This window comes from Hylaeus volcanicus, chromosome 4, assembly GCF_026283585.1.
Source record: "Hylaeus volcanicus isolate JK05 chromosome 4, UHH_iyHylVolc1.0_haploid, whole genome shotgun sequence".
In the NCBI taxonomy this organism is placed as follows: Eukaryota; Metazoa; Arthropoda; class Insecta; order Hymenoptera; family Colletidae; genus Hylaeus; species Hylaeus volcanicus.
Genome location: NC_071979.1, coordinates 25239993 through 25267268, shown reverse-complemented (window position 1 = coordinate 25267268; position 27276 = coordinate 25239993). Strand labels below are relative to the sequence as shown.

Below are 27276 nucleotides of genomic sequence, written 5' to 3'. Positions count from 1 at the left end.
TAGTACAGAATGATGTATAAAAAGCACTGTCAATTGGTATTTAGAGTAATCTAATCAGAGTGAAACATTACGTATGCATTTATGAGTGAAATTGACATAATTGATATAAATTTAAATAATGTACAATGTATTATTATACAGTATTTTATAATCTGTTATGTAAATTGTGTTATATAAAACATTGATATTGTTATAAATATCATTTTATCACTCTTGAAAGTCTACGAATGTGTTGACTGTGACCCTCTTGAAGGGCCTCTTCTAATTGCTGTACAATGTGTAGCAAATTAACAGGGTCAGTTTGAAGTAATACGTGCTCCACATTCTCACCCTTGTCTGTATTTTTTATGGATAAATCCAAAGTAATGAGAGGAGCAACTTGTTTTAATAGCGATCTTGATGCAAGCTATAAAGATATATATATTGCATAAAACGCTTAAATTTAATCAATATAAAAATATAACATATACAATACCTGAACTTCATATCTCCATTCCATATCATGATACTCTGGCAATTTAAATCCAATATCTGTAAGTGTGTTTAATATTTCATCTTTTTTAGTATTATATAATTTGCTTAATATTGCTTCTTGATCTTCAGAAAACCCTAAAGCTATTACTGAATCCCTAAAGTCCTCGGAATTTAACTGCAAAGCATAACAGTATATTTATTTTATTTATTAATAACTATATATATTCAAATTAATAAAACTAGTATTGCCTTGTATCTACAACTCTCCAGTAATAAATTGACAAGTCCTTCAACTGAGTTTTTAATTACGTTTACTTCAACCTCTAATTTTTCTGAAAAAAAATAAAAAATGTATAAACAGTATTTCCCTAAGTGTTGGAAGAGAAATCTTACTTACGAGCAGCTGCATTATACAATTTAACGTTTGGTCCCTTCTGCAAATAATCTAGGGCCAATTTACAGAAATCTTGTAAAACTAAGAAAAGAGTGTCAGTAAATTAATCGTAAATTAAAACCGAGCACAATTAATGAGAACAAGAATAATTGACGTACCTTGCGGTTCGTGTTCCGCAAGAAGCAGTACATGTTTCTTATGATCTGGTTTTAATGTTAACAACATTATTATTATTTTATTAAAAATATATTTACGCAATAGTTAATTGTTTCGTATTTTTCAATGTGAAATAAAATGTTTCTCGATTCCGTGACTGAGAGACAGTAAATGAACCGCCATATTTATTGTCACGTAAACATGAAACTCTATCTGTTGATTGATGAAGTAATCAATTCTTTGAACAGATTATGACGTAAAATAATTTTAGACCCAAAATATTTAGTTTATTCCAAATATTTACTGCCCATACAATGTACATTTGCTATGCTTCAAGTAAAGTTAGGTTAGGTGATTATCAATTGTTACATAGTTAAAATTAACATCCAGAATGATACAAATTATCAGTATTCAATTGTTGTTGGTGATAATAAAAAAAAAACAAATTTCAATGTTGTGACTGAATTTATTAACTTTTTAAAGGCAATAAGCCTTTGAACCTATAAGATACATACAAATGCAGGTGTATTCTAAGAGTAACAAACTTTCAATTTATTTTGCAATTAGGTAATCTTTGTTCCTCGTTTTCTTCTTTCTTGATCAAGGATAGAATGACATTGATATAATGTTGCAATTCCTTTAGATTTCAAATGCAAAATTATGCCTTTGGTTGAGAAAGCATTGCTTTCACCTGAGCCTGTTCAAACATTTGTTGATACTTCTCTAATGTTTCCCGATGCGTATCTTGCTTCTTATCTAATGTAGTTATCATTTCCTCCACCCGTTTCCTAAATGGATGAAAAAATTACTTATATCTTTAGAACTGCTTATGTATATATTATCTATATGTACATAAATTAACTTACAATTCAGACTGGATGTATTCCATCCGTTTAGCAACATTCTGCTTTGCATCTTCCAAGTCCTGTTTTATTAGAACTGGTCCAATTAGTTTGAAAACATCATCTTGAGATTTCAAAAGATCCAATTCTTTCTTAACCGCAATATTTTCATTCAATTGCCCATCCAGCTGTTGTCTTTGACTCAATGCTTTGTGGTAATCTGATACAAACAGAATCTACATGTAACAGGACATTCAATTAATTCCAATTTAATAATATATTCTAAAGAATATTGTTTGTACACAAGAAATGAGTAAAATACCTTTTTGAACCTGTTTATATTTGTCTATTTCTGTTTTTAAATTTTTTTGAATTTCTTCCGTCATGTTTGTCTAAAATAAAAAAGAATTGTTGAATAATAAAATATTGATAACTAATAAGTGAATAGTAAAATGTAGTTTACAAGTAAAATTTAAATAAAGATCATGTGATTAAGAGGTTATGATATCATTTTAAATATATAGACTACTCGATTACATTTAGAAAATCGATTTAAATGAATTGCAATTATATGATGAGTAAGTATAATTTTTTTAATGAAAGTATGTACAGTATAATAATTGTAGATCCCATCACCTTATTTGAATATTATCATACCATGTCAAAAGAAGAATGTCTCGCAACAACCTTTTTCACGAACCGTGTAGCAAATATATTTTATTGAACCGTAAAGGATTGGTAAATGTTACATATGAATATCCTTTCTAATCGAATTAGTCTTTCAAAGTTTCAAACTTTACCTAATTTATCGCGTTACCGCTATAGATATTACGCATTTAAAAATATATATACCTGAGTCATAGAGAAATACAAATTAAGAACGAAAAACAACTGTGTATTTATAATAAAGGATTAATATTTAATATCACAATTAAATTACAAATTGATTTTAATTAAAACAATATAGATTTTGCGTGATATTGCGTGAAAAATAAAAATACATTTATAAAATACAAGATGGCAAAGATTAAAAATAGAAATATATAAGTATTGTACAGTCACGTAGAGATCTCTGAAAGAATCGACTTAAAATTTGTATATTTGAAGCTTTAATTATAGAAGAATATAACAAATATTGTTTTAATGTAAATCGCGCTATTGAATTTCAAGATTTAATATTCTGCGGGTCAATTTCAATTCCAACATGACTGTTAAATTTCCAGCAAAATATATTTCTTCTTGCAATTGTCGTAAGATGGCGGTATTTATAAAACGGGTCGAACATCTTTATGAAGTTCGTTTCTACGTTGAAACATATTCCTTTATAACCTTTCTGTAAATGTCAATTATTCGTATGTGGTGTTGTTGTTTCCATACAAATCAGGAAAATGGAAACAATATTAGAGCAACAACGACGCTATCATGAAGAGAGAGAAAGATTGATGGATGCAATGGTCAAGGAAATGCTTTATAAAAAACCAGGTCACAGAGAAAGTATAAATTCCGAGCATCGATTAAAGATGCTACTTGATGAGTACATGGACAGTACTTTACATTTGCAGGATTTGTACGAGGATAAAGATGGACAAAGGAAGGAGGAAGTACGTCGATAGATTTTCTGTGCTACTTTTACTTTCGTTATATGTTCTGCTAAAAGAATTTTGAATTTTTTTTGTTTAGGTGCAAGCACTCTCTGGGCCAAATGAATTTTCCGAGTTTTACTCTCGATTGAAGTCCATAAAAGAGTTTTACCGCCGACATCCCAACGAGATAAGTATTCCAATGTCTGTAGAATTTGAAGAATTGGCCAAAATGCGAGAGAACCCTACCGAAGACTTTTCAAATCTTGTTGAATTTACGGATGAAGAAGGTTATGGAAAGTACCTTGACCTCCACGAATGTTACGAAAAATATATTAACCTTAAGGGAATAGAAAAAATCGATTACATCATGTATTTATCAACTTTTGATCATTTATTTGATATTCCAAGGGAAAGAAAAAATGCTGAATATCAACGATATGTAGAATCTCTATTGGAATACTTGAATGATTATTTGAGTAGAGTTAGACCTTTGCTTGATTTGAATGCAGAACTTCAAGAAGCAAATAAAGAATTTGAAACACAATGGGAGAATAGTACATTTCCTGGATGGCCAAAAGAAACTGGCAGTGCTTTAACTCATGTGGGAGCTCATTTAGAACTTTCTGCTTTTTCTTCCTGGGAAGAGCTTGCATCTCTTGGATTGGACAGATTGAAATCAGCTCTAATGGCTTTAGGTTTGAAATGTGGTGGGACACTCGAAGAAAGAGCTCAAAGACTTTTTAGTACAAAAGGAGAAGCTTCTCTGGATCCAAATTTGTTAGCAAAAAATAATAGAAATAGGAAATCTGGGAAAGGAAGAAATTCTGAAAAGCAAAGAGATATAGCATGTTTAGAAGCTCAAGTATACAGACTTGCAGAATTGGTATCCACTCAACGAGTGGCCACAAAAGAAAATGTTCAAAGAAAACAAGCTAGAACAGAAGGTGAACGTGGAGATTCGGATGCAGAGGCTAGTGCTAGTGAATCTGAAGAAGAAGATGACAATGAAGTTCCCTACAATCCTAAAAACCTTCCTCTTGGATGGGATGGGAAACCTATACCATATTGGCTGTACAAATTACATGGCTTGAATATTAATTATAATTGTGAAATATGTGGGAACTTTACATATAAAGGACCAAAAGCTTTTCAAAGACATTTTGCGGAATGGAGACACGCGCACGGTATGCGATGTCTTGGTATACCAAATACTGCACATTTTGCTAATGTGACACAAATAGAAGATGCTCTAGCTTTATGGGAAAAACTGAAGGCACAGAAACAAGCGGAACGTTGGCAACCAGAGCAAGAAGAAGAATTCGAAGACTCCCTTGGAAATGTAGTTAATCGTAAAACATACGAGGACTTGAAAAGACAAGGTCTTTTATAAAATATTGGACTGACATTAAACATAATTTTTGTATACTACACTATATTACTGGTAATATTGTATATTCACAAATAATTGAATGGCGAATAAAAGCATTGTGAAACTTATTTATTTATAATATTTCAACTACCAAGTTTAACAATTATTATTGTGTTTAACTAATTTAATTTTAAATAAGAGTCATATTACAAGTTACTAACAGTAATGTTCGAGCTAAAAGTTTATGGAAGAAACATTAACTTTTTATAAAGAAATGTTTTTTTTTTATTTCGCAATAGGTATATTTTTTTTTCTTTTGAAAATTGCGGATCCCAGTTTGAGAAATACTAACTCTTTAAATATCCGTATTCGACCAATGAGAATGCAACAATTTCGTATCCAGTTTGTTTGTGGTTCGCGGTTCACCGTTTGTCCACAACGATGAATATCTCTCGTGTAAAGAGGCCATGAAGTTGTGAAGCATGAAGACAGAAACAGAAGGCCACCGCTCAATTAGTTACTCTATGAACGGTACCGGTAACCTCACATTACAACTTGTTGAAATCGTTAGAATATACAGTTGTAATGATCTTTAGGGAACGACATTATTTTAACGTTTTATAAATAAAATGCAAAAGTGCAGAATCTGTAATGGTACAGATTTCTATAAAGAGGCTGGCTATTTTTTTTGTCAAACATGCCAAACGCAAAACGAGGTAAAATATGTTTGTTTACATCCAGGAAGAAATCGATTGTTATATTATTCCTTGTATATAGGATATCAGAGAGGAGGTCCTCGAATTACGAATAGATACTTCAACCCGATTGAGGAAAACCAGAATTAGACGATTGAGATCAGACAAATCAGGTATATTACTATTTTTGAATATTATTATTAATGTCCTTTCAGTGTCAGTGATCTTTGTTGACAAGAAATTTGGTTGTCAGGCGATGAGCTTGGCTGGACTTCGTGGGAATTGTATAACTTTGTTCTCATTGGATTGACAAATGAACTCGTAGAACTAGGTGTATCATCTGATATAAAGTTAACAGTATTACAATTATGGGCAACTTATTTGGGAAAGCTAGAAGTTGCATTTATTTCAACGAAAAAAAAATCTGTACCAAAGCTGGCTAGAAGATATAACAAAAAGTAAAGTTATCTTGTTATAAAATATTCTCCTTTTTGTGTTATTTGATGAACTTCTCCTTGTGACAGGGATGCAGAAATTATTTATGGTAAAGTGCAGTCCCAAAGGAGGTCCAGAAAGCGTAGAAAAATTGGGAGCAGTACAAATACTTCTATGATATCTGCTTATCAAAGCGGAGGTAGCTCTATGCGAGAATTAAGTAAAAATAAAGTAATTTACTTCTACATTGTTTATTAAAAGAATTTTAACATTTGACTTGTGACTTATACATATAACATTTTTCAGAGACTTTTAGCAACTGCAGATTATGATAGGTTTCTTCAGTCTCAAGGTAGTTCTGAAGGTGATGGGCTTAGTCTGTTTAGTCAAAGTGCATATAGCAATCAATCCAGTTCAATAAAATCCTCAAATAATGAGGGAAAGTAAGTATTTCTTCAAAGTCATTATTTGTCAAAGTTAGCATATTTTACAGCACTTCATATATTGTTTTCTTTATGCAGAGTGCAATTCAGTTCTCATGCTAAAGAAGAAGCAAGAAAAATCAAAAGATTATCAAGAAATATACCTAGATATAAAAGAGCCAGCTATAGAATAAACCACATAAGTACTCAATATAGGATAGGACCTAATATAATTACACCTATGAAGTTATGGGCAATTGTGTATATAGCTCTTAGAATTCATGATCAGCCCATACAATTAGGAGACATGTTAAGGTGTGTAATAAATGGATGTATAATCAGATCATTCCTGATTTAATTTTATATTCATTCATAAATTTATGTCTTTGTAGATATGGAAGAGAAGGGCATTTATCATACTATAAGTTAGACCATTTAATACCGCCAGAAGTGAATTTAACTAAAAGAGAAAGAAATTTCTTATCGCAAAATGTTGAAATTACGCATAAAGGAATGAGACGAATCATTGCGAGTATCGCGAAACTTCTTGGTGTATGGGATATAGTCTGTCCAGACTTCTTACCTCTAATTAGTCGATATTGCCAAGAATTAGGATTACCTAGTATGTAAAACATACTCATGCTTTCGAATTTTCATTTGATTATTTATATTCATTAGTAATGTATTTATAGAAGGTATCAAACTATACACGGAAAGACTGATAGCTTTATCGCCGCCCAAAATGATATTTAACGGAAAGAAGTCGTACATTCCAAACTACGAAGGTCGTGCAATAGCATTTATCATTGTAGTGCTAAAAACTTTACTTGCTTTAGATGACATAACTGAATATCAAGTTAGCAGGATAGCAGAGAAAATCAACAGGTATATACAAAAAAATGAATGTCTGTTTACATCTTACATTTGTATATCAGAGTCCATTTTATGTTTTGAACCTCAAAATTTAGAATTATATAGTTATTATAAATATTTGCGTATTTTTTCTATTGGTTGAAAGAAAATGCAACACGAAAAATATTGTTCTTCTCGGCAAAAAAATAATTCGTATGATAATATATTAAATAACCTACATAAAAGGATAGGAGCAGGAGAATGCAAATGTTACGAAAATAACTTCCCCTGTATAATTGTCCATGGAGGCGCAGGGAATTTTAACGATTCTATAGATACGGAAAAAATGACAGGTTGTAAAAAAGCTGCAATTAATGGATATAAAAAATTAATAGACGGCGAGAGTTCCGTAAACGTTGTAGAGAGAACTTTATGGTGGTTAGAATGCGATGAATTTTTTAATTGTAGTTACGGGTCTGTGTTGAATGAAATAGGTATTTCTATTATAATATTAGTACTTATGTACGTGGTAAATATAATACAAAATCAAGGAAAGATAAATTCAAATGTTTAGGAAAAGTGCAAATGGATGCAAGTATTATGGATGGTTTAACTTTTAAATGCGGATCCGTAGCAGCAGTTTCAGATATAGAGCATCCTATAACACTCGCAAAATACGTCTTAAACAACTTTCCAAATTCCATTTTCGTGGGCGAAGGCGCTAAGAATTTAGCAAAATATGCGAATTTAAATTGGTTATCAGACGGGAATATGGAATCACCGATGGCGCGTATAGCTTATTATTTAGGAAAAGAAGAATATGAAGCAGATGTCGATGATCTAAGTGTACTGGGTGTCGATATGTTAACGAGTAAATTAATATAGTAGAAACCAGTTTTATAATGAATAAAATTCTGTACATTTATGTAGCTATTATTTGTAGATAGTTTTGGTACTGTCGGGTGTGTAGCATACGACGGTCATAGTATTGCTGCAGGAACCACGACAGGCGGTTTAAACAAAAAGTTAGTAGGAAGAGTAGGAGATACTCCATTGTTAGGTTGTGGTACATACGCTACCAAGGATATAGGTTGCTCTGTAACAGGGCACGGAGAGTCTATAATGAAATTAGGATTAGCACGCGCGATCACGGAAGATGTTCAAGACAATTTTACAGGGGAAGAAGCCTTATACAAGCATTTTTCTTGCATGTTAAATAAATTTGAGAAAACTGGTGGTGGGGTAATTCTTCAATCGAACGGTCGTTGGGCAACGCATTTTACTTCCGATAAAATGCCATACGCGGTAATTGAAAATGATGTAATCACATTTGGAACAAAATTACACGAGGAAAGAAGAGAATTGTATGGCAAACATACTACGAAAAATTGCGAATGCGAATGTCTCGCTATAATTGTATCTATACTACGCTACCCTAATCCTTTGACATAACACAAAAAGAATTGTTGAGTATTTTACTTACATAAAGTACTTTATATTACAGCGTAGCTATTAAACAGGGCTTGTTAACAGAAAAATTGTTCAGTTTTCAAGAGTGGCAAAAGTATATTGAATGTAGAAAAACAATTTTAACGCATTCGCATTTTCCAACCAAGATGAAGTATGGTCCAGATACACACGGAATCGACGATCTGTACTTTAAATTTTTGGAGTCTATAACTTCTAAAGCGGACAAGAAGGAAACAGACATAAAAAATTCTAAACATTTTTTACCGGAACCACTCGTTAACGCTATGACGACATACATTTCTAATTTAAATGTAAATGATTTTCCACCAAAGGCAATAGATGTATTTCCACCATCTTTAACGCCTCTTCATTCCTATCTCCAGCATTTATTGGATCATCCACTTTATGACATTCCTAGTGTCGTAAGAAACGATTTTTTTCTTACAAAAGTTGGGTACATGACTAAACCTGATTCGTAAGTATTTGTAAGGATATTCTTTTCATTTAAATATGATAAGTTGAATTTAACTCTGTTTCTTTCATTTGTAGTCTTATAGAATTAGCTATGGAGTGTGATATTAATTTAGAGATAATTGATTCAAGTTTACATTTTCTTGAAAAAGTTGTACCTCCCTTCGAGCAACCCAGAATGCCAAGTATAGAGGAATTAAAGCAGCTCGTAGATGTGCAGGATGATTCTAATACCCAACACACGGAAGGAAGTGAAAATCTAAACGACTACTTGCATAGAAAAATACCGTGTAGAATAAAATTCAACGTTACCAAAGAACAGTATTACGAGAAGGTTCGAAGTTCAGCAAAGAATTTCAGAAATATTGACCTAGGAAGTGACTTTGGTTTCTCTGAAACTTTGCCGAATGGTAGATTAGCAATTCCTAATGATAGCGATAGCGATAGCGAAGATGAGAAGGAAGATATCAACCTTACCAATAGAGAAAGTATACTACTGGGAAAGAAATTGTGTGAAAAATACAATTTACATTTATCAGTCGCAGAAAAAGAATCTATTAACGAGTCGGATATCAGCAAGAGAATGCGTTTTAAAAAACACAAGCTTCAATTTGCGCGAAACGCAAAGGGTCAGTTCATTAAAGGAAGTGCTGTATCTATAAACGTTGAAGAAAATAACGAAGATTCCCTTTCCGAAACGGATTTAGCTTTTCAGACGAGTACACAAATAAATTTGACAGAAAAGATGCATAACGATATCGACAAAATTATGGAAGAAGAACTACCCTTGTGCGATGGTATAGATATTAATAATATAACAATTGACGATATAGATACTGCCTTTCCAAATTTGAACGACTATTTCAATTTGAGCGAAATTTCGTTATTTCGCAATAGCGACGACAATTCCATGTTAGAAACTAATTTGGAGAAAGACATAGCTAATAACAAATACCAATTCTTTAGACCCTTCAAACATTATTGGATGTATCATTGCATCTTTAGTCGTGTGAAACCAAAGAATTTCGCGGTATTTGAAAGATCGCTACCACGAAATTTTCGTTGGTTGTTAAACGAGTGCGCACTTGCCGTGGAAATGTCCACGGAAGACTTATACGAAGAAGTGTGTCTGATAGAAACTTATCACGCGAATATTTTAAAGTCTACTTCCGAGGATATCAATTGCAGTAGCACAGATCCGATGTCGAAAAATCAAATAAATTTAATTTTAAGCAGGTGGTGAAAAAATAAATAATAAATTTATTAAATTAGTATGTGGTTTGTCATTATTCGATGAAAAATTAAGCCATAACGACATAAAATTTTGATACTAATAATAAAAACTTCATCACTCCTACAAAAGAATAAGGTTTTATTCAGTTGTAGAATCGAGATATACATGTATGCTTCTGATGAAAGAAAGACAAAGATATATGTGTATATTTTAATTTCTCGAAGTACGCTTCTGCGAGTGTAAGCACGGTTAAATTTGAAACGCTAAAAAATATAGTATATCCTTGAATTGATCATATATATAAATCTCTATTATCGAACACTAAACCTGTCGCCGTTGATTTCTAACTATTTTTAACGTGATGGAACAAAGACTAATCTCAAAGACACATTTCCAATGAAATGCAAAAATATTTTACGTAAAACTAAATTGAACAATGCATGGTAGGTTTGGTGTGCTATTATCAATTACGAACGTCGATGTTGAAATTTGTTTATCGACCGCGCGGGGACAAGAATCGCGAAAGGTAACGTTAATAACGCGGGTCGACATGGTGGGGCGCCCCGGTCAAGCAACTGTTGCACTTGTCGAGACACTGTCGACGGTTCCCGGTGTGTTCCTCGTTCCGAGGCTTCGAGTCGAGGGACGACGGAGCGTTTCATCAGTAGTAAACATCAGTTGGCGTAAGACGGTCTCGGATGGCTGTCATCGTCCCAAGCTTGCTACCACGATACGTGGTGTGTGAACGATCAGGCGGCGGTGTGTACACGCTGGCCGCGTGTGCGTTCGCGATCATTTCTTGAGAACCTGCACGGGGATATTTCGTGCGTGCGTGCGTGGTTGCGTATGCCGGGAGAAGACTCCTCGTGCTACAGAGTGCTTGGGTCGTCGTTGTTACTCGTGGCATTGCCCGTCACGTTCATCGAAAGTGCACACCGTTATTAGTCTCGCGCTTTCCACTCGACATCACACCTGCTCCGCCGTGTCCTGGTGTCGTTCACCGAGCCACCTTATCGCTTCGCCGTTGCAACTTCCTGTTCACCGTAAGTGTTCTTCAAATTCGTTAATATCCGATCGTAAAATTGTATCGAGATGAAAGTGAATCTCGTCCCGAAGTTTTTCAATGTAGCGTCCAGGGAGAATTTTCAGAAAATAGTGGCCAGATCGACCCACCAAAAATGCTTCCACTTTAAGGATGCACCACTTGCATCTATTTAGAAGGGCAGTATTAAGGGTGTCGCAGACAGTCAACATTCATCTACTGTTCTTTTTTCTTAAATTAAAGCTTGAGCCTTATTAATTGTAAGTAAATTTCTGTCACAATTACCTGCGATTTTATCTGTGATGTTAGCCATCATCATACGTGACACTCGTCTTTTTGTTTAATTCTACCTAATATCTACTTTGTGTCGAATATTTAATACTTTTTGTAATTCGCATTTTAATTAAAGCTACAGATTCAATATTCGACGATAAAAATGATAATTCTCTTCTTCGTGCCAGAATTTTCTTAAGAATTGAAAATATGTATCGATACAGGGTAATTTTGGCTACGATTTTATGAAAATTCGCCTGCAGGCGTCACGGAACGTTCTATGTGCGCGTAATTTCCGATGCCATCTCGAAATAAATTCTACATTAATTTCGTACATCGCAACGTGTTCTATACGTATATCGATCTTTCTTAATGCATTGGATCATCCCGTGAATATTTTTCAAATTATATTTCGCGAAAGACTCGTGAAATACTTCATAGATTTCACTTAACGAAATATCAATTTAAACTTCATTAAATTTGATTTTTCCACCGATCGTTTGGGGTCATTGTTCCTTTCTCGCGTAATGAGAATGGAAGACTTAGAAAGAGCTAGAAGTCTGACGAAACTTTGTTGCTTATGGGATGGGTTAATTGTTTAGCAGGTTACAATGAGGCTTGTAACGAGATATTATGTCGTACTGAGAAATAAACCCTTCTACGTACTAAGTTTGTGAATCATGGCATACTAATTGTCACGATGTGCAATGTGATCGATTTTCATTTGTCCGGGTATCGATCTATGGAAACTCTCGTAACCATCGTTAGCGATAGATGGACGAAGTTCTCATTTAAATACAAATTTCGTGTAACGAACGGAAGACAAACAACGAGATTAATAGCCAATCGTTTGTTTCGTTGGCTTTGATTTCAGTGGTACTCCCACGAATCTCGTTCTTCCTTTTTCGTTTCTCGGTGTTGTCAGTCTTTAACTGGAGATTTGAATTATTTTTATGCTAGCTTTGAACCGTTGCCAACAATATAAGGAAGTTGGACGATTACCCAGCGAAGTTCGACTTCTTGATTCTTTTCTCGATGTTTGTTTCCTCGTAAGAGCGATAGAGCGTGCATTGTAACTTTATTATAGGTTAGATATTATTAAAGTTGTGTAAATAGTTGTTGCTGTAAGGAAAAGTACTGTGTGACGTATATTCGTTTTCGCGGTGACGATCGAAAAGAACGGAACCGCTTCTAAGCAACTAGGTTAAGAAACGATCATTGGTTAGATTCTTATCATTTTTTTTTTTTTGCCATTCTAAGATTTTAGCGAGATAGGGGAGTGATTCATCTGAATCGAGGACGATTACAAGTATTTTGCATCGTCAGCGATGAATCTTGCAATACGACTTTTTCGAGATTAGTAGATCTTTGATATTGGTTCGCGTAGAACGCACTTGACGGATCTCGGATGTCCGCGGACGTCGAATAAAATCATTTCCCCGTCGGTCTTTCAGTCACATTTTTTTTTTCTGGGTGTGACAACCGGTCGATTCGCTAGCCGGACGCGCGGGGTACTTTATCTTTAATTTCAATGGCTTCATGCAGCCTATAATAGGTATCGAGTTTTCCTTTTTAAACTGTTTCTGTTTAAAGTATCTCTAATGGGTTAATACGGCAGACTTTGAACATATTATGAATTTATCAAGCTTTGTTTTGTTTTTACCATATTAGACTATTATTTATTTCTGTGCCTCTATATTCAATTATCTACAACTCTAATCCAAATGCTCAACCCGATGATCGTTAGAATGCATCTATACATACATCAACAAATCTGCTATAAAGCAAGCAGTCGATTAATTAATACTATTCGAAAAGTGGAAAGGAATAAGCCGTTCCGCGCGTAAATGAACCGTTAAAAAATGATTCGACGAATCGTTTCCTTCTTTCGAGAACGTACTCGAGGAACGAGCACGCATCCCGATGAACGCGTATCATCGATTACACATTGTTAACGTGTTCGACATTGGAGAGTGTACGGCGTGTCTGGACTGGTAGTTGCTTGTTTCATATTTAGTCTCGCGACCGTTTTCGCGCGTATGGGAAATAAACAATTCAAATCCGTTCAGCTATAAATTGGATTGCCGACGGTCTCCCGTTTCGTTCGACGTCTTTCGCGACAGACGTAAATCTTATTGCAGGGGTGGCGGTTAATTGGTAGCAGTTATCGGTGGATTGTACCGGTTAACGCTACGCGATACTTGGAGTAACTGCTCGGGCGAATAATCCATTCCAGTTACGGCACTCTCGTTCGCTCGCTGAAAACGTTCTGCGTCATTAGGACGAGCTGAATTGGCAATAACTGGTAATTAACTTATGAGAAACAATAAAACGATGATTTTCCGCTGTGCTACGCATTCGATGATAAATCGTCGAGGAAAGAATATTATAGAGTCCTTAAAAGTCCTTAAAACGGTGACTTTCGAATTTTAATCCTTCCATGGTCTTAAATGTTTCGAAATAATTGAAAAGAGATTCCCTATAGATTTCAATTCTATCCGCGCAAAGGTCAAATTCTTCTATTTCAGTTACTTCGTTCTCGAAAATATAAAAATTTGAATGCAAACAGTTTTCTGTCCTTGCGCGGAGGTAGTAAGGATGGAGATAGAGAGCTGGAATTTTTAGGGAATTTGTTTTCAGTTACTTCGAGGCATGCAAGGCTCTGTGAACGTTCAAATTCGAGAGTTACCCCTTTAAAACGTATGCAAGGAAGCGTTTCATAAATTATAGGATAACACAGTCGAGCTCCCTGCCCGTTACCTTTAAAATTGATGTTTTAACAATTTATAGAATACATTTATCGAGGCGACCTAAAATAAGGCCGATAACGTTACGGGGATTAATAATAAATGCTCGGTGGTTAGAAACATCGGTTGCGTTCGATATACCGTCGACTCGGGTCGATCGTACGTGATCTTGAACCGAACAAGTAGGTGAAACTACGCGCCACGCGCGGAACTCCTACCGCGTGGTTGATTGCCGACCGTTTAACGTCCTAATTGGCAAAGCAGACACGCCTAAATAAATATTTTAAACGACGGCGAAAAGCCAAGGTTTCCATGAATCCTCGTCACCAGCGAAAACTGCGATCGCGACTCGGGCGGATTAGATCTCTCCGCGTCACTCGATTAAACGGTTCAATCTATAGTAAATTATGCGTCACTTAAATTTTCTGCAATAACGAAAGTTTTACCGCGTGAACGTTGAATTAATACGAGTTAAGTCGAGATGTTAGCTCAAGAAGAAAATCAACGAATGGATATACAGGGTGTCCCAAAACTCGGGGAGGAGCCGGAAATGGGGGGTAGCTGAGACGATTCTGAACAACAATTTCCTTTGCAAAAATGTCGGATGGGGCTTCGTTAAGGAGATATTAAGCGAAAACCCCGACCAATCAGAGCGCGCGTAAACCGTACGAGCGGCCGCGGTAGCGAAGGCTACGTGCTACGCGGCCGCGCTTGTACGCGAACAAGCGACTCGCGACGTGCATCGAAGGCCATTGACGCGGCCGCTTTGACGTAGCCTTCGCTACCGCGGCCGCTCCTACGGTATCCGCGCGCTCTGATTGGTCGGGGAGCGCGGCCTCCTCGCGCTCTGATTGGTCAGTGTTTTCCGTTAATATCTCCTTAACGAAGCCCCATCCGACATTTTTGCAAAGGAAATTGTTGTTCAGAATCGTCTCAGCTACCCCCCAATTCCGGCTCCTCCCCGAGTTTTGGGACACCCTGTAGATAAGGTTTGCGTGTAAATATCTGTAAAGCTATGGAGTCCTCTGCGAAGAAGAGGACCAAGCGTTTGTTAGTTTCATGGATTTTAGCGTCGCTCAGGAGCCAGGATCTTGGCTGCAAAGACAATTCGGCTCGAGGCTTTTCAATTTCTCTGTCGTCTCGGGCAAATGCTGCGCCGGAAAGCGCATTTTAATCGACTGGGAACCTCCAGACCGCCGAAGGAGGTTCGAACGCTTAAGTGGATCCTTCGCGGATAGCTGGCGCCGCTTCGGCGACGATATTGGCTTAACTGGTCGGTGTGTACCTCGAGAATTTTAACGATATTCGAATTTTCACGACCAAGCGACTTGATAAACGGTGTTTGAACTTCTCCGACTAGGCATCGCGCCGATGCGCCAGACGTATGTACGAAGAAATGGCAGCCAGCCAAGTCTCGGTCAGAAACTTTTTCGGGTTACGGTTTTTTCGATCTTTTCTACCGTGCCACGAATAGCATTGCAGCAGTGTCAGGCAAAATTTCGTCGACAATTACAAGTCGAGCTTCCTTTCTCCTCAACAGATTTATTCGTGTTATTATCGCAACGAGATTTGTCCACTATTTTCCCACCTAACCATGGAAGGATTTTTAATCGATTCGCAGATAGAAAAGATTCGTCACTTCGCGGTAAAATTCACTCGTACAAAGTTCGTACGGGTGTAATTGAATTCCCTGCAGCCCCGCACCTTTGAACTATCGCAAATTTATACGATGCTCTCAGGCGCCATTAACGGATTACAATGTTAATGGAACTCGAACCGAGTCGACGCAGATAAAGGTTTTCCCTTCTGCAGGGTGAAGCATCGCGGTAATCCTTCTTATTTGCCACTTTTACACGTTTCTTGTTACAAGACTGAAAGAGAGAGCAGCGTCTAGAGTTGGTCAGTTTGTCTACCTATTACGAGCCGCGACATCAATTCGCATCCATTTGCTATTTATCGCACCTGCGCGACGTTTACTTTCCGCTGTGAAACAAGCGTACCTAATCGTCTCGTTGACCTCTCGAAAACGGACGAAGCGGTAGTTCTCTGTGACTAGGTTTATCACTTCTGGATCATATAAAGAGATCATTTCACCCCTTCGACTCGACTGCATTCTACTCGAATTCTATTAGTTTTTCTTTTAGAAATTAGGTGCATTAGACTAGGCTTGGCTATAAATCAAAGGCCTTAGCCAGATAAGAAGGGATCACTAGGTTCGAAAGGGTTAAATACTATAGTACTTTAACCCTTTGAGTACCAAGGAGCGATATATCGTTACTCGAAGCTGTAAGTTCTATAACTCGTTAAAAAATCAATTTTCAATCGAAGATTCATTTTAACAGACAATAAATTATGTTTATTTACAAACAAAATTCAAGTTCAAGTTTTCCTAAACATATTTTCATTATAGAAATTTATTTTTCGTTAAACCTCTAAAAGAAGTCTAGCATGTTTTTAGTATTGCGTACGAAATTTCATGAACCTTCAAATAAAATTGACCGAAATATACATATTTCTGTACAATCGTGCATCTTTGCTTAAAATTGTCTGGCATTTCTCGGATATGTATGAAAATTTCCTCTGGCGCTCAAAGGGTTAAACGAGAGTAAATTTATATTAAAACCGAAAGCAAATCCAATATTTTTTTCCAATGAAAGAAATTCGTAGAAAAATTCATAGAAAAATTTAGCTTGAATCGTAGAATCACTCGTCGAGGAGCGCGCGTGCGGTTACCCAGTCCGCAACTGCACAAAGTTGTTAGCCCAGCACGTTTCGTCGTTTTCCGTATCGCTGGTTGTATTTCAAGGGGTGATATCGAGTACGCTATCGCGCTATTTACCTTCCCCAATGGAAAGGAAATAGCGCGTGTAGGTATGCGGTGCTGAATCTGCTTTGCACAACTCGCCGATCAAACGCGACGCAACGTTCGAATCTTGGATGGAAAATGGGAAAAGTTGTCCGACGATGAAAGTAACTTCCTAAGATTTCACCGACGCGACCCGGCAGTCGAAGAAATCGCTACGTGTTTACCCTTAAGGCACCCTTAAAATACAATGGAATACAAAGAATTAGAAATCAAAAGAATCGATGATATATTTGGTTGTCCCAAAAGTTTCTTTCGTTTTATCAACACGTTCATTGCCAGACTGATACTCTTGAAAATTTGTACTGTGATTAAATTTTGTTTACAGACTATTGAAAACTGTGTAGTTTTGTAACTTCATCAAAGTTCAAGTTTTTCATTTAAATTCATTTTCTGTGACACTTAACCTCCAGAATTAATTTTCGTAGTTATTCAGTGAAAAGCACTGTCACCCATATATGGGTGACGTGGCGATGAACGAGTTAATAAGTAATACATACGCAATATTTTATGTCTAATGTTACATTATTGAATCGTGTACGATTCATTTTGCTCCGTTACTGTTACAACATCAACATCTAAGAAATTAGATTGTCTATTTATATAAACACCGTCACACAAAATAATTGAGTGCGAATTACGAAAGAAACTTTTGGGACAACCTAATGCAAATTGATTAGGTTGAATAAAATCTAATTGGGTTGGCCCAAAAATTCGTTGAAATTTTAACACACAGATAAACAGGGATTTTTCTTAGACGAAGAAATATATTCACTCTGCAACATATTGTTCGTTTTGTTTTTCGATTTTTCCTCGTCTTGGGCAAATTCACGATTCCTCGTTGCTGTAAAAGTCCTTATCGAGTTAGTAATCGTCTCAACTGCAGGGAGACAACCATCACGACAAACAAACTGAACTTTTTGGCCAACTTAATACCTGTTCGAGGGAATAAAGTCTTTTTATTCGCTGGACGATTGACAAATGTACAAGAATCGAGGGCGAGGCAAGGCGAGCTGGAAGTGCATGTACTCGAAGAAAGAGGGCAAGGAACATGTACAGCCGGCCTTTCACCTTGAAACAACACCGACCGAAATAAACGAGCGTTCTCTATTTTTGGGCAACCTCTTCTTCGGCTCTCGAGTACGCTTTACTCTAATGCACCTCTTAGCTGACACGTGGATACGTGACGTCTGCGACACGTGCACCCTACCGCGGCAAACACCGTATGTCGATAATCGGTATAGTCTTAGACTTCGAAACCTGCTTATTCCACATTTTATCGAACGAACATGATTTTTTCTCGGTTATTTAGACGTTCATAAATTAATTAATAGTGTTGCGCCGGGGGGTTGAAGCACGAGAATTCATTTTATTTAAATATAAAGTTTATTAACGAACGATAACTTTTAAACAATATAACGATAATATAACGATAATCTCGGAGACTTGTAACGAAACGTCTTCTCTCTTTGAATTCTCGAATCGTTCTCTTCTATTTTCAAAGTTTGCCGCTTCCTGGCAACCGGAAGCGCGGGAACTCGTTTCCGCGATACTTTGACCAATCGATAAGTGACAATTTGTATTTTGTCATTTCTGAAACCAAACCCTCGCACTCGTCAGCTATTTTCCATGTTTCTTTTCCGTAGTTTTGCCTGAGTAACCCCGCACCACAGACCAATCGATAAGTGGCTGAACCTATAAAGCTGCTAGGTATTTATGGAATATTTATACTTATATTTAGTTTATCGCTTGTATTGTTCGGTTTATATGGTTTTATATTGAAAAATATATACATATAAAAATAAAGCGTTTAACCATTCGAGAATAGAGTCGTCCTACTTTACGCTTGTTGATACGCGAAAATTTCGGCGACAGCGTTATCAGGGAACGTCCAGAATTAACGTGCGAAGAATCGAAGTGTCGGCTGAAAGGGTACGGTGTCGAAAATGCTTTCGATCCAGGTGGCGAGATAGTAATTATCGCGGCGAAAATGAAGAAAATGAAGTGCGAAGGACCGGAGGGGGGACCGAACAATGCGTGAGCCGCGGGCATAATTTTCGCGATAAGGGCCGTCACAATGAAACGAATTTACGGGTCGTCGGAACTCCGAGACGCGCGAAATTTTCACGATATTTTTCCTCCATGGTTCGCCGTGGCAGCGACCGTCGGCGCCAAGGACCTTCGATCCATTTCCACCAGACAACAGGAGGAAGGAGGAACACCGCGTTAGGTCTACCGTGAAAGGAATATCGGGTATACGATCGCTAACGTGGAAATCCATCGGTAATGAAATTTGTCGTGGCTTTGTTAGAGGTGCTCTCGTAAATCGGGAAGAAGGTACAAGAACCTCGACGTTCTTATCTCCGCGACACGAAAAGAAATCCTGATTGTTTCGCCTCGTTCGGTGTTGAAATTTCATTCGTTATTAGTAGACTGCGGATCTTTATGCAAAATAAAATGTTCGGGAACGTGCCTATAAAAATTCAACCTAAATAGGAATTTATTTTATTCTGCAAATATTATAACATGAACTTTACTTTCAATCTTTTTTATAGTCTTGCATATTGCTTGCATTTTGTAGTTTCTTGCACATTCAAATTTCCTATAAATGCATAAAGATCCGCGATCTAGTTATTAGTAAACGATTTTATGCATTTATAACGTGTAGTAATATGAAAAGCACACTCTACTAGTTAATGTAATTATTTAATATTTCGTTTTGCACGAGTGCACATACCTTTTACTTGTGCATTTGTCGTATTAACTTGTATTATAAATGCGTACAATCCGCAGTCTAATTATTAGGTATAGAGCAGTCTGGTCTCCTAGTCCCTCTTGGCCAAATCGTGTTGGACTGTAACTCGGTTTAACAATCCTGCCAACTTTTACTTTGTCTCATTTTGGAGCTGCTTTAGCTGGTTTGCGCGAACGTCCACTGAACTCTGTAATCGCGTGCTTGCCCCTACTTATAACAGCAAGCGTTAAACGCAGGATATCGTCCAGTCGAAGTACGCCTTTCGCGACTAATTTCGTTCATCCGTTCGATGATCTGTAAAATTCCCCTCGTATAGGTACCAAAATGAAACGATTGGGGCCCATCGAAGCGTAGCTTAATAGTTTCTCAAATAGTTGGTTTCGATTCGCTTCTAAGGATAAGGATAGATAGAAACAGAGCCGTAAAAAAAGTTTCAATTGGTTTGATACCAGTAACGCTCAGGCATTAAGCATAACGACGAATGTAACTCAATCGTGTCTCGACTCGAGGCACGCAAATATCAAAGATTTGTTCTCTTTGCTTTGACCATGGTCGTTTGAAGCCAAGGACTCTCCGTTTGAGAGAAGAAGGCATAAAGAGAGTAAATGCGTTGCTTAAAAAAAAGGGAAAACAGATTGATTGCGATAAGAAATAATCGAACGTCAATGCGTGATCGCGGTCGTCTTCGTTTACTTGTAGAAATTATTTTAAAACCAAGGCAATCGCGAATTTACGAGCTTAAACGTTTATGATTCGAATAAAACGCAAGAAAAATGAATTCGTACGCGAAGAATGGCGAAACCCCTGTTTCGTCCGCCATGTTGGTCCTCATTTTTCACCGCTCAAGGCTCTTCGATCCGTTTTGAAACGAGCGAGAATGTTACGTGGACGTAACCGTCGTGATCAATTTCGGAAGTGGTACGCGTGACTCACACGATAATTAAATTTGTGCGGGTAGACTAGTTTATTCTAGAACGCTGATAAAAAAAAGTTTGGAAGAGCGAGTCGGACGTTAGCAGGGGACAAGAACTGATTATGCGTTGGCGACTGTGTTCTTAAAGTATCTTGGGCAGAAAGGTTACTATATCAATTCAAATTTACGACGAAACCTGCGAAACTGTCGTCTTGTTGGACGTTTTGGAATAGTCGAAATCTGAATATTCTGATTTCGCGACGTTATTCCTTGTATCTTAATTCAAGGGTTCGTGCGCTGCATGCGTGATTTTGATGAGATATCATAAAGCATGTACAACGTCTGCAACTATAAGATACATCTGAGAGACATTGACGAGGAAAGATTCTTCGAGAATTACGAGAAAAAATGGTATTTTCGTTGTAAATATCGGTGGGAGTGGGTTTCAGTTGGAACCTCGGGGATATCTCGAGGATGCGAAAAATGGGCAGAATCCGTTGTCCAATCCGTGTCCTCTACAATTCACAGTTTTACGATACAACCGATAGTAACAGTCGATAGCGAATTACCGTCACCATTATTTATTGTTTTAAAATAAGCCCCTGGGAAACTGGGACAAGGGATGCCACTGTGCTACATTCAAGTCTAAGAAATATTTTCAATCATGACGCTACGTTTTCCAAATCTTTTTTGTCGCGTTATCAGAATAAATGCCACGGAAGAATATAAAAAATAACGTCGCAGAATAACAACACTCAGATTTCGACTATTCGAAACCGTGCAATGGGACTCGTACTGCCGTTCCATGCGTGCGTCTCTTGAAAATAGAAGAGTTTCGGAACGTGAATCTTATATTTGAATTTAAACGTTAACCTTCGTATGCAAAACATTTCGAAAACGTTCATAATTCATAATCGGTCTCCGAGATACCGCGGATCTGTCCAAATATGCGCATAAGAAAGAACAGAGAAATCTGTGAATCGTGTGTCATTCTTTTTAGAAAACACAAATTACGATTCATGCCATCGGATCGTGAAAGAAATAACAATTACGGACAGTTCTTCGAGATCTCTTTTCATCTAATTTGCAACAGGGTGAAACAGGGGAGGAATCGCGCAAATGAAAGACGCAGACGATTACGCGCTGCTCGTAGGATGAGAAGCAGATCGAAAAAAGGAAAAGAGATTGGGAGTAGAAGAACGAGAAGCAAAGTATTAAGGGTAAAAGCTTTCGTTTGTAAAATGTAACAAGAGCGCGAACGACGACGTCCTTTTTCCTTCTCCGCGCCGTCGTTGCACCTAGGTCCAACGCACGTGTTCATCGCGCTCCCCTAGTTTTCGACCAACTTCCACGGAACGTCGCTTTGTGCCATCGGCTTTTGTATTTTTTTTTTTTTTCATGTTGAACGAACCTGCTTGTTTACGATCCTGGTTGGACGGAACCTACCGCGAGAAATTAAGCTAATCGGGTAAATTAGGCGCGAATTCAGTTCACGTTTTTTCGTCGAACTTTCGAGTGAATTAATTATGCTTTATAAACTTGAATTCTAAGGTGGTGAAAGCAGCCCTATTGTTCGGTTCTTAGTCTTTATCGCGGCACTATTCGGACCGCGGGAATGTTATATTAAGGGAGCGATTGCCAGACTAATGATCGTGAAAATTCCTACGATGCTAAAATTTTGTTTCTACGTAATTAGAAATGACGTAATCGAACGTCTGTCGTAGTACTTATTTTTGCGACCTCGTTAGAATTTACCAATCCTATCCAAATTAATTTTCTTCGACACTTCACTTTCGGAATTAATTTATTTATTTCTCGGTGAAAATCCTTGTCACTCGTAGATGCCAGTTTGGGAATTAACGATAAGAGTGTGCGTTGTCTGTGTGTATGGGTGAATGGAAGAACGAAGTTAGTGAAGTTTTCAACCAGAACGCGAAGTAACGCGCGACTAAATCCTACAATGTTTATTCGTGAAGGATCGCTAGTTACAAAAAAGAAAACGTCTACGTTACGTTATTACGAAACAGCTTGTAACGTGTTATCAGAAACGAGGACTCGTTTCGCCCGTATTTACCACGGACAGAGCCGTTTATTTGCACCCTCGTTGCGCAATCAGCGGCGGACGTGTGTACGCGTGCAATGAAACTACGCCGGGATCCGTGTTTAGATTATCAAAGCTCGAAATTGAAAACACGTGGCCTTAAGCGTAAGGTAAACGCGTATCGATGCGCGAGGACGCGGATGATGCCTGATACCGATCGGTACGCCGTTTCCTGCGATCGCAATTGCCAATCGCCAGCACGTGCTATGATTGTAGGGTTACGATTAATGATGTCTTCGAGGAACGATCGCGAGGCCGACTCTATATGTAGAATTTAGAAGTGACACAATCGGAATTTGTACGCGGTAATTGGAATCAAGGACCCCTTGCTCGTCCACCGGGAACATCGAACAGTTTAGGGAGGAAAGACCCGACTCGGATGTTAACGCTAAACCTACCGACGTTCGTTCGTAACTATTACGGGGACCGAAAAGTAATGTGATTTCTGTTACATTAAATTCGAACAAATACATTCTTAATAAGTTTCTATTTTTAATCAATTATGGAATCACCCTCGTTATCAACAGCCTTTTGCGATATAGTGTTCTGGTGTTTCTTCAAAACTTCTTCTACCAGATCGGTGAAAATCAATGAGTCGATGAATGATAAATAAGTATCGAGATTCGCAGAAACGACATTACTTTCCAGTCCACCTAATATTTCTATCGTGATGGGACGAATGACTAGTCTTAGAGACACTTTATTCGAATAATGCAAAAATATTTTACGTTGAACGAAATTCAATAACGCACGAAAAAATTGTATATATTAGATTGTCCCGAAAGTTTCTTTCGCGAGTTGCACTCAATTATTTTATGTGGTCGTGTTTATATAAATAGACAATCTAATTTCATAGATATTCATGTTGTAACAGTAAACATGGAGCAAAATGAATCGTGCACAATTCAGTAATGTAACATAAAACATAAAATATTGTGCATGTACTACTTATTAATAAAGCGAAGGAAACATTTGGGACAATCTAATAATTCATATATTGCATATAAGAACCGTGTACAAAAATTTGAAAACGGTCATTTGACCGATCGTGATAGTTTAGCGTTAATCTTGCACGATTGCAGCAACTATCGAGGATCATTGTACCAGACGAACAGAGTTTTATTCGATTGGTTTTCGAATACAGATATCTGGCGAGTCGAGAAGCCTGGAAAATTGAATCTGCGTCCGTAACGTTCGTCGTTCATTGCTGGAAGCGATCCATTTATCCAGATAAAACGTTTCTCGCGAAGGAATGTCCCGATTCCATTCGCTTTGAAAAGTAGTTCCCATCGTTTTTATAATTCGTATTAGAAGCATTTTATAACTCGAAACACCAGAACGAGATTTCGATTCGCGCGCGTTCGGAAGCTGTTTATCGGTCATCAGGGAAATCGAAACGTTTGTATTCCGTTACGGGCCGCGGTAATAATTTATGGATGCGCGTTATTCGCGTGCAACTCGCGAAACGCATGCGGAACACGGTCGAAAGAAGCCAGCCGCAGGAATAACAAACGGACAAGGGGGAACTTTGAAAATGAACAGTTCTCCTGGCTCTTCCGAACACGTACACAAAATTGTTCCTCTTTACTTTGCTAGCCGGCCTTATTTTTTATTCCGCGCGCAATATCGGGTGGAAATACGTGACAGTGCTTAGTACGCGCGGACGAAGCCACGTTTTTCACCGATGTTTAAACAATCTTCTCGTTTGCACCGAGCTGGCTGATTCGTTGCGATTCAATTAGATTTTACCATTAATGTTTTCGTTAGAGAACCAGTGACGATTTTACTTATAATAATCGACGTCGTCTGGCATTTAAAAAAAAAAAAAAAATTGAAGTTACGTTATTTTTAAGTTTTTACACAATATTAGTGCGAACGTATTGTTTCTCCAGCGTTGAAGCTATACCAAGGCAAGGGCGCGTTTCTCGTCACTCTGACGGCGCATAATTTTCTTCTCCGCGAAACGTACTTCCTCGCTTCGTTACTTACGTCTCGTTAATTATCCTCCGTTGAACGCAAGTTTTTCAAAGGCGCCGTACGGGGTGGGAAAAGTCATCGTCGGGGTGTAATTTATGCGTGGACACGCGCGTCGCGTTCTACGAGCCACTCTGTCCGAATGAAAATATTACCGTTGCCGTTGTTCGCGTCCTCTGCTTGTTTTCCCTCCTTAAACTGGGTTAAAAACGCACGGTCAACCGTAGAACGAGAGCAAGCAACGTTTTTCGACAGCCTTTCGCGAACGTTCAACGAGGAAACCCGATCGGATTGAGTTTTGTTCGTTCGATCGATGCCAGATGCACACCGACGGTGAATCGAAACTCGAACTTAATTAGGAGACGCGGTTAATGCCGCGAAATGTCGTAAAAAATAAAACTCGTAAAGATCAAGCATTCGTTTAAATTCCAATTATGCTTTTCCGTATCCGTGAAAATGTGATTGTGCATAAATATCAATCTCGATACGATATATTTATTTTTGGTTCAGAGTGTAAAGTGTATCAATAAAAATCGTAAAGATTGAATTGTAATCGGAATATTAATTAGCTCGCAAATTAGTGTCAAATAAGAAACGTAAGACGAAGTATCCTAAGTGGCACGATTTTGGCAGCTCTCCCCTGGTATCTACCTATGTATCTGCGATACCAATTGAATTCCGAACGTAACCGGCGTTCTCCTTGACCCACTGATTGAGTCAGTGCTCGGTTTCGGCGTAAGTGCGCACTCACGGATATTACCCTCGTCGAGGCTCGCTTTCAAAAAAGCAGACTCGTGAAATTGCTCGATAGAGCGGTCGTTGTCGGTGTCGCTTGGCGTTATACGTGGCCAAATTTTCGATAGGACAGGCCCTTGTTTCGTAAACACGCGTTAGAATAATCCTAGTCGCATTCGAGGAACCTTCGGAGTTAATTAAACATTCTACGCGGTACTTCTCGGTTAACAATTGTACGGATACTTATTGCTTCTATGTTTCTATCGATTCATTGCTTTTTCTTGTTAATTTCGCAACTTATATAAATAACTAATCTTTTTGTACTGAATTTCTTCTGGATATTAGGTAGGCCGAAAAGTAATGTCGTTTCTTTTACATTAAATTCAAACTTTCCAATAAATTTCTATCTTTAATTCGTTATTATATTCATTCATATAATCGCCCTCATTGTCAGCAGCCTTTCGTCACCTATTGTGCAAATTTTCAATGCCAGAAAAATCAATGAGCTGATAAATGATAAACAAGTATTTAAGACGGCAAAAACGACATTACTTTCCAGTCCACCTAATATTTCCAAAAATATGCAGAATATCATTGTTTATAAAAAAGAAGTTAATCAATTACAATTTCACTTTTTTTTTTTTTTTTTTTTTTAAATTGATCGGTGTACGAATACTCTGTATACCCACCGTAGGTGTGTCGTTGTTTTAATATTCGCAGTTGCTCGCTATTTACGTTGAATAACAGTCTGGGAAACGATGATCAAGGTGTCTTCCTTCCGTTTCACTCGTTAATCGCGTATCTTCGTTGGTCGAACGGCGAACGCCCGTGGGAAGCTATTGTCTTCTGTCGCTGGTCCCTCGCGAACAGGCTCGAATGGAACGCCTCGGCAAAACGAAACCGGCGAAGCTTGTGAAATTTAAATTAAACCGTAGGGACGCTGCAAAGTGGGATTTATCAAAGCGGCCGGGGCGAAACGTTCGCTAATGCACCGCCTTGTAATGAAATATGAGTACTTTCAAAGCTGAAAGTTCTTCTAATGTTCTCGCCAGCGATGCAGCAATTAACGGGACTACAAATGGCGCGTAACAAAAGGGGGGTGGCAGCGTCCTGGTGGTATATTCCTTGAGTTCAACTTCAGTCTTGCTACTTCGTTTCGTCGAGTTTAAACAATAGGGACCGAGGGCCCTCGTTCGAAGTGCAACGTAATTGCGTCCGACGCGCATTAACCGGTTGCTAGCCGGGCGCTCTGCGTTTCTTTGGCACGCGGTTTCGCGAGTCAATAAAGCCACGACCTATTGATCCGAAAGGTCCTCCTTCGAAGGCGAGTTGGCGCGTAGCACGGTAGGCAGAGAAGATAGACAAGACACACCTTCAGACGGAGGAGAGGGGCACTAGAAATCCGTGGAAAGCTCGCAAAGTTCTATCAACCCTCGATCTCGAGACCAGCTCTCTCGCCTACCCCCGTCGCGTCGC

At 37.8% G+C, this 27276-nt stretch overlaps 6 protein-coding genes across 9 annotated transcripts in view; 4 read left to right on the top strand and 2 right to left on the bottom strand.

Moving 5' to 3' along the window:
* Positions 1-60: 60 nt before the first annotated feature.
* Positions 61-1333, bottom strand: LOC128874857 (COMM domain-containing protein 2). Its single transcript, XM_054119973.1, has 5 exons — positions 1027-1333; positions 872-949; positions 724-806; positions 476-649; positions 61-406 (listed from the first exon to the last, which is right to left on the bottom strand). Exons 1-5 carry the CDS (start codon positions 1091-1093, stop codon positions 200-202), a joined length of 609 nt encoding a protein of 202 aa, XP_053975948.1. The 5' UTR covers positions 1094-1333; the 3' UTR covers positions 61-199.
* Positions 1334-1470: 137 nt separating this feature from the next.
* On the bottom strand, positions 1471-2782 carry LOC128874858 (prefoldin subunit 6). Of its 3 annotated transcripts, none has more exons than XM_054119974.1 (4): positions 2719-2782; positions 2189-2258; positions 1891-2086; positions 1471-1812 (listed from the first exon to the last, which is right to left on the bottom strand). In XM_054119974.1, the coding sequence occupies exons 1-4, from the start codon at positions 2725-2727 to the stop codon at positions 1683-1685; spliced, it is 405 nt and encodes a 134-aa protein (XP_053975949.1). In that variant the 5' UTR covers positions 2728-2782; the 3' UTR covers positions 1471-1682. The 3 variants fall into 3 exon arrangements, with proteins under 3 accessions (XP_053975949.1, XP_053975951.1, XP_053975950.1); XM_054119976.1 differs by lacking the exon at positions 2719-2782 and adding an exon at positions 2503-2712; XM_054119975.1 differs by lacking the exon at positions 2719-2782 and adding an exon at positions 2524-2712.
* A 358-nt stretch (positions 2783-3140) lies between these two features.
* On the top strand, positions 3141-4944 carry LOC128874845 (splicing factor 3A subunit 3). Its single transcript, XM_054119953.1, has 2 exons — positions 3141-3467; positions 3547-4944. Exons 1-2 carry the CDS (start codon positions 3255-3257, stop codon positions 4837-4839), a joined length of 1506 nt encoding a protein of 501 aa, XP_053975928.1. The 5' UTR covers positions 3141-3254; the 3' UTR covers positions 4840-4944.
* A 146-nt stretch (positions 4945-5090) lies between these two features.
* Positions 5091-10733, top strand: LOC128874841 (TATA box-binding protein-associated factor RNA polymerase I subunit B). Of its 2 annotated transcripts, none has more exons than XM_054119946.1 (10): positions 5091-5534; positions 5596-5686; positions 5767-5971; positions 6038-6179; positions 6255-6391; positions 6470-6685; positions 6763-6992; positions 7066-7255; positions 8727-9167; positions 9242-10733. In XM_054119946.1, the coding sequence occupies exons 1-10, from the start codon at positions 5448-5450 to the stop codon at positions 10404-10406; spliced, it is 2904 nt and encodes a 967-aa protein (XP_053975921.1). In that variant the 5' UTR covers positions 5091-5447; the 3' UTR covers positions 10407-10733. The 2 variants fall into 2 exon arrangements, with proteins under 2 accessions (XP_053975921.1, XP_053975920.1); XM_054119945.1 differs by having other exon boundaries at positions 7063-7255; positions 9242-10717.
* Positions 7275-8720, top strand: LOC128874861 (isoaspartyl peptidase/L-asparaginase-like). The gene is made up of 3 exons (XM_054119979.1): positions 7275-7716; positions 7797-8093; positions 8166-8720. The coding sequence occupies exons 1-3, from the start codon at positions 7392-7394 to the stop codon at positions 8672-8674; spliced, it is 1131 nt and encodes a 376-aa protein (XP_053975954.1). The 5' UTR covers positions 7275-7391; the 3' UTR covers positions 8675-8720.
* Positions 10734-11035: 302 nt separating the features above from the next.
* Positions 11036-27276, top strand: part of LOC128874846 (protein phosphatase PP2A 55 kDa regulatory subunit) — a 39513-nt gene continuing 23272 nt past the window's right edge. Inside the window, exon 1 of the mRNA XM_054119956.1 lies at positions 11036-11440. The gene's annotated coding sequence lies outside the window, so the exon portion shown is untranslated. The remainder of the gene's footprint in view (positions 11441-27276) is intronic.

Excerpts from the sequence above, each read along its gene's own strand:
- LOC128874857 (XM_054119973.1), bottom strand. The coding sequence starts at position 1,093 with ATGTTGTTAACATTAAAACCAGATCATAAGAAACATGTACTGCTTCTT. Across the intron at positions 807-871 it reads ATTGTATAATGCAGCTGCTC|AAAAATTAGAGGTTGAAGTA; the intron begins GTAAGTAAGATT and ends ATTTTTTTTCAG. Across the intron at positions 407-475 it reads AATGGAGATATGAAGTTCAG|CTTGCATCAAGATCGCTATT; the intron begins GTATTGTATATG and ends ATATCTTTATAG.
- LOC128874858 (XM_054119974.1), bottom strand. Across the intron at positions 2,087-2,188 it reads ATATAAACAGGTTCAAAAAG|ATTACCACAAAGCATTGAGT; the intron begins GTATTTTACTCA and ends TGTTTGTATCAG. Across the intron at positions 1,813-1,890 it reads GAATACATCCAGTCTGAATT|GAAACGGGTGGAGGAAATGA; the intron begins GTAAGTTAATTT and ends TCATCCATTTAG.
- LOC128874845 (XM_054119953.1), top strand. The coding sequence starts at position 3,255 with ATGGAAACAATATTAGAGCAACAACGACGCTATCATGAAGAGAGAGAA. Across the intron at positions 3,468-3,546 it reads ATGGACAAAGGAAGGAGGAA|GTGCAAGCACTCTCTGGGCC; the intron begins GTACGTCGATAG and ends TTTTTTGTTTAG.
- LOC128874841 (XM_054119945.1), top strand. The coding sequence starts at position 5,448 with ATGCAAAAGTGCAGAATCTGTAATGGTACAGATTTCTATAAAGAGGCT. Across the intron at positions 5,687-5,766 it reads ATTGAGATCAGACAAATCAG|GCGATGAGCTTGGCTGGACT; the intron begins GTATATTACTAT and ends TTTGGTTGTCAG. Across the intron at positions 6,392-6,469 it reads TCCTCAAATAATGAGGGAAA|AGTGCAATTCAGTTCTCATG; the intron begins GTAAGTATTTCT and ends TTCTTTATGCAG.
- LOC128874861 (XM_054119979.1), top strand. The coding sequence starts at position 7,392 with ATGCAACACGAAAAATATTGTTCTTCTCGGCAAAAAAATAATTCGTAT. Across the intron at positions 7,717-7,796 it reads GTCTGTGTTGAATGAAATAG|GAAAAGTGCAAATGGATGCA; the intron begins GTATTTCTATTA and ends TCAAATGTTTAG. Across the intron at positions 8,094-8,165 it reads GGGTGTCGATATGTTAACGA|ATAGTTTTGGTACTGTCGGG; the intron begins GTAAATTAATAT and ends TATTATTTGTAG.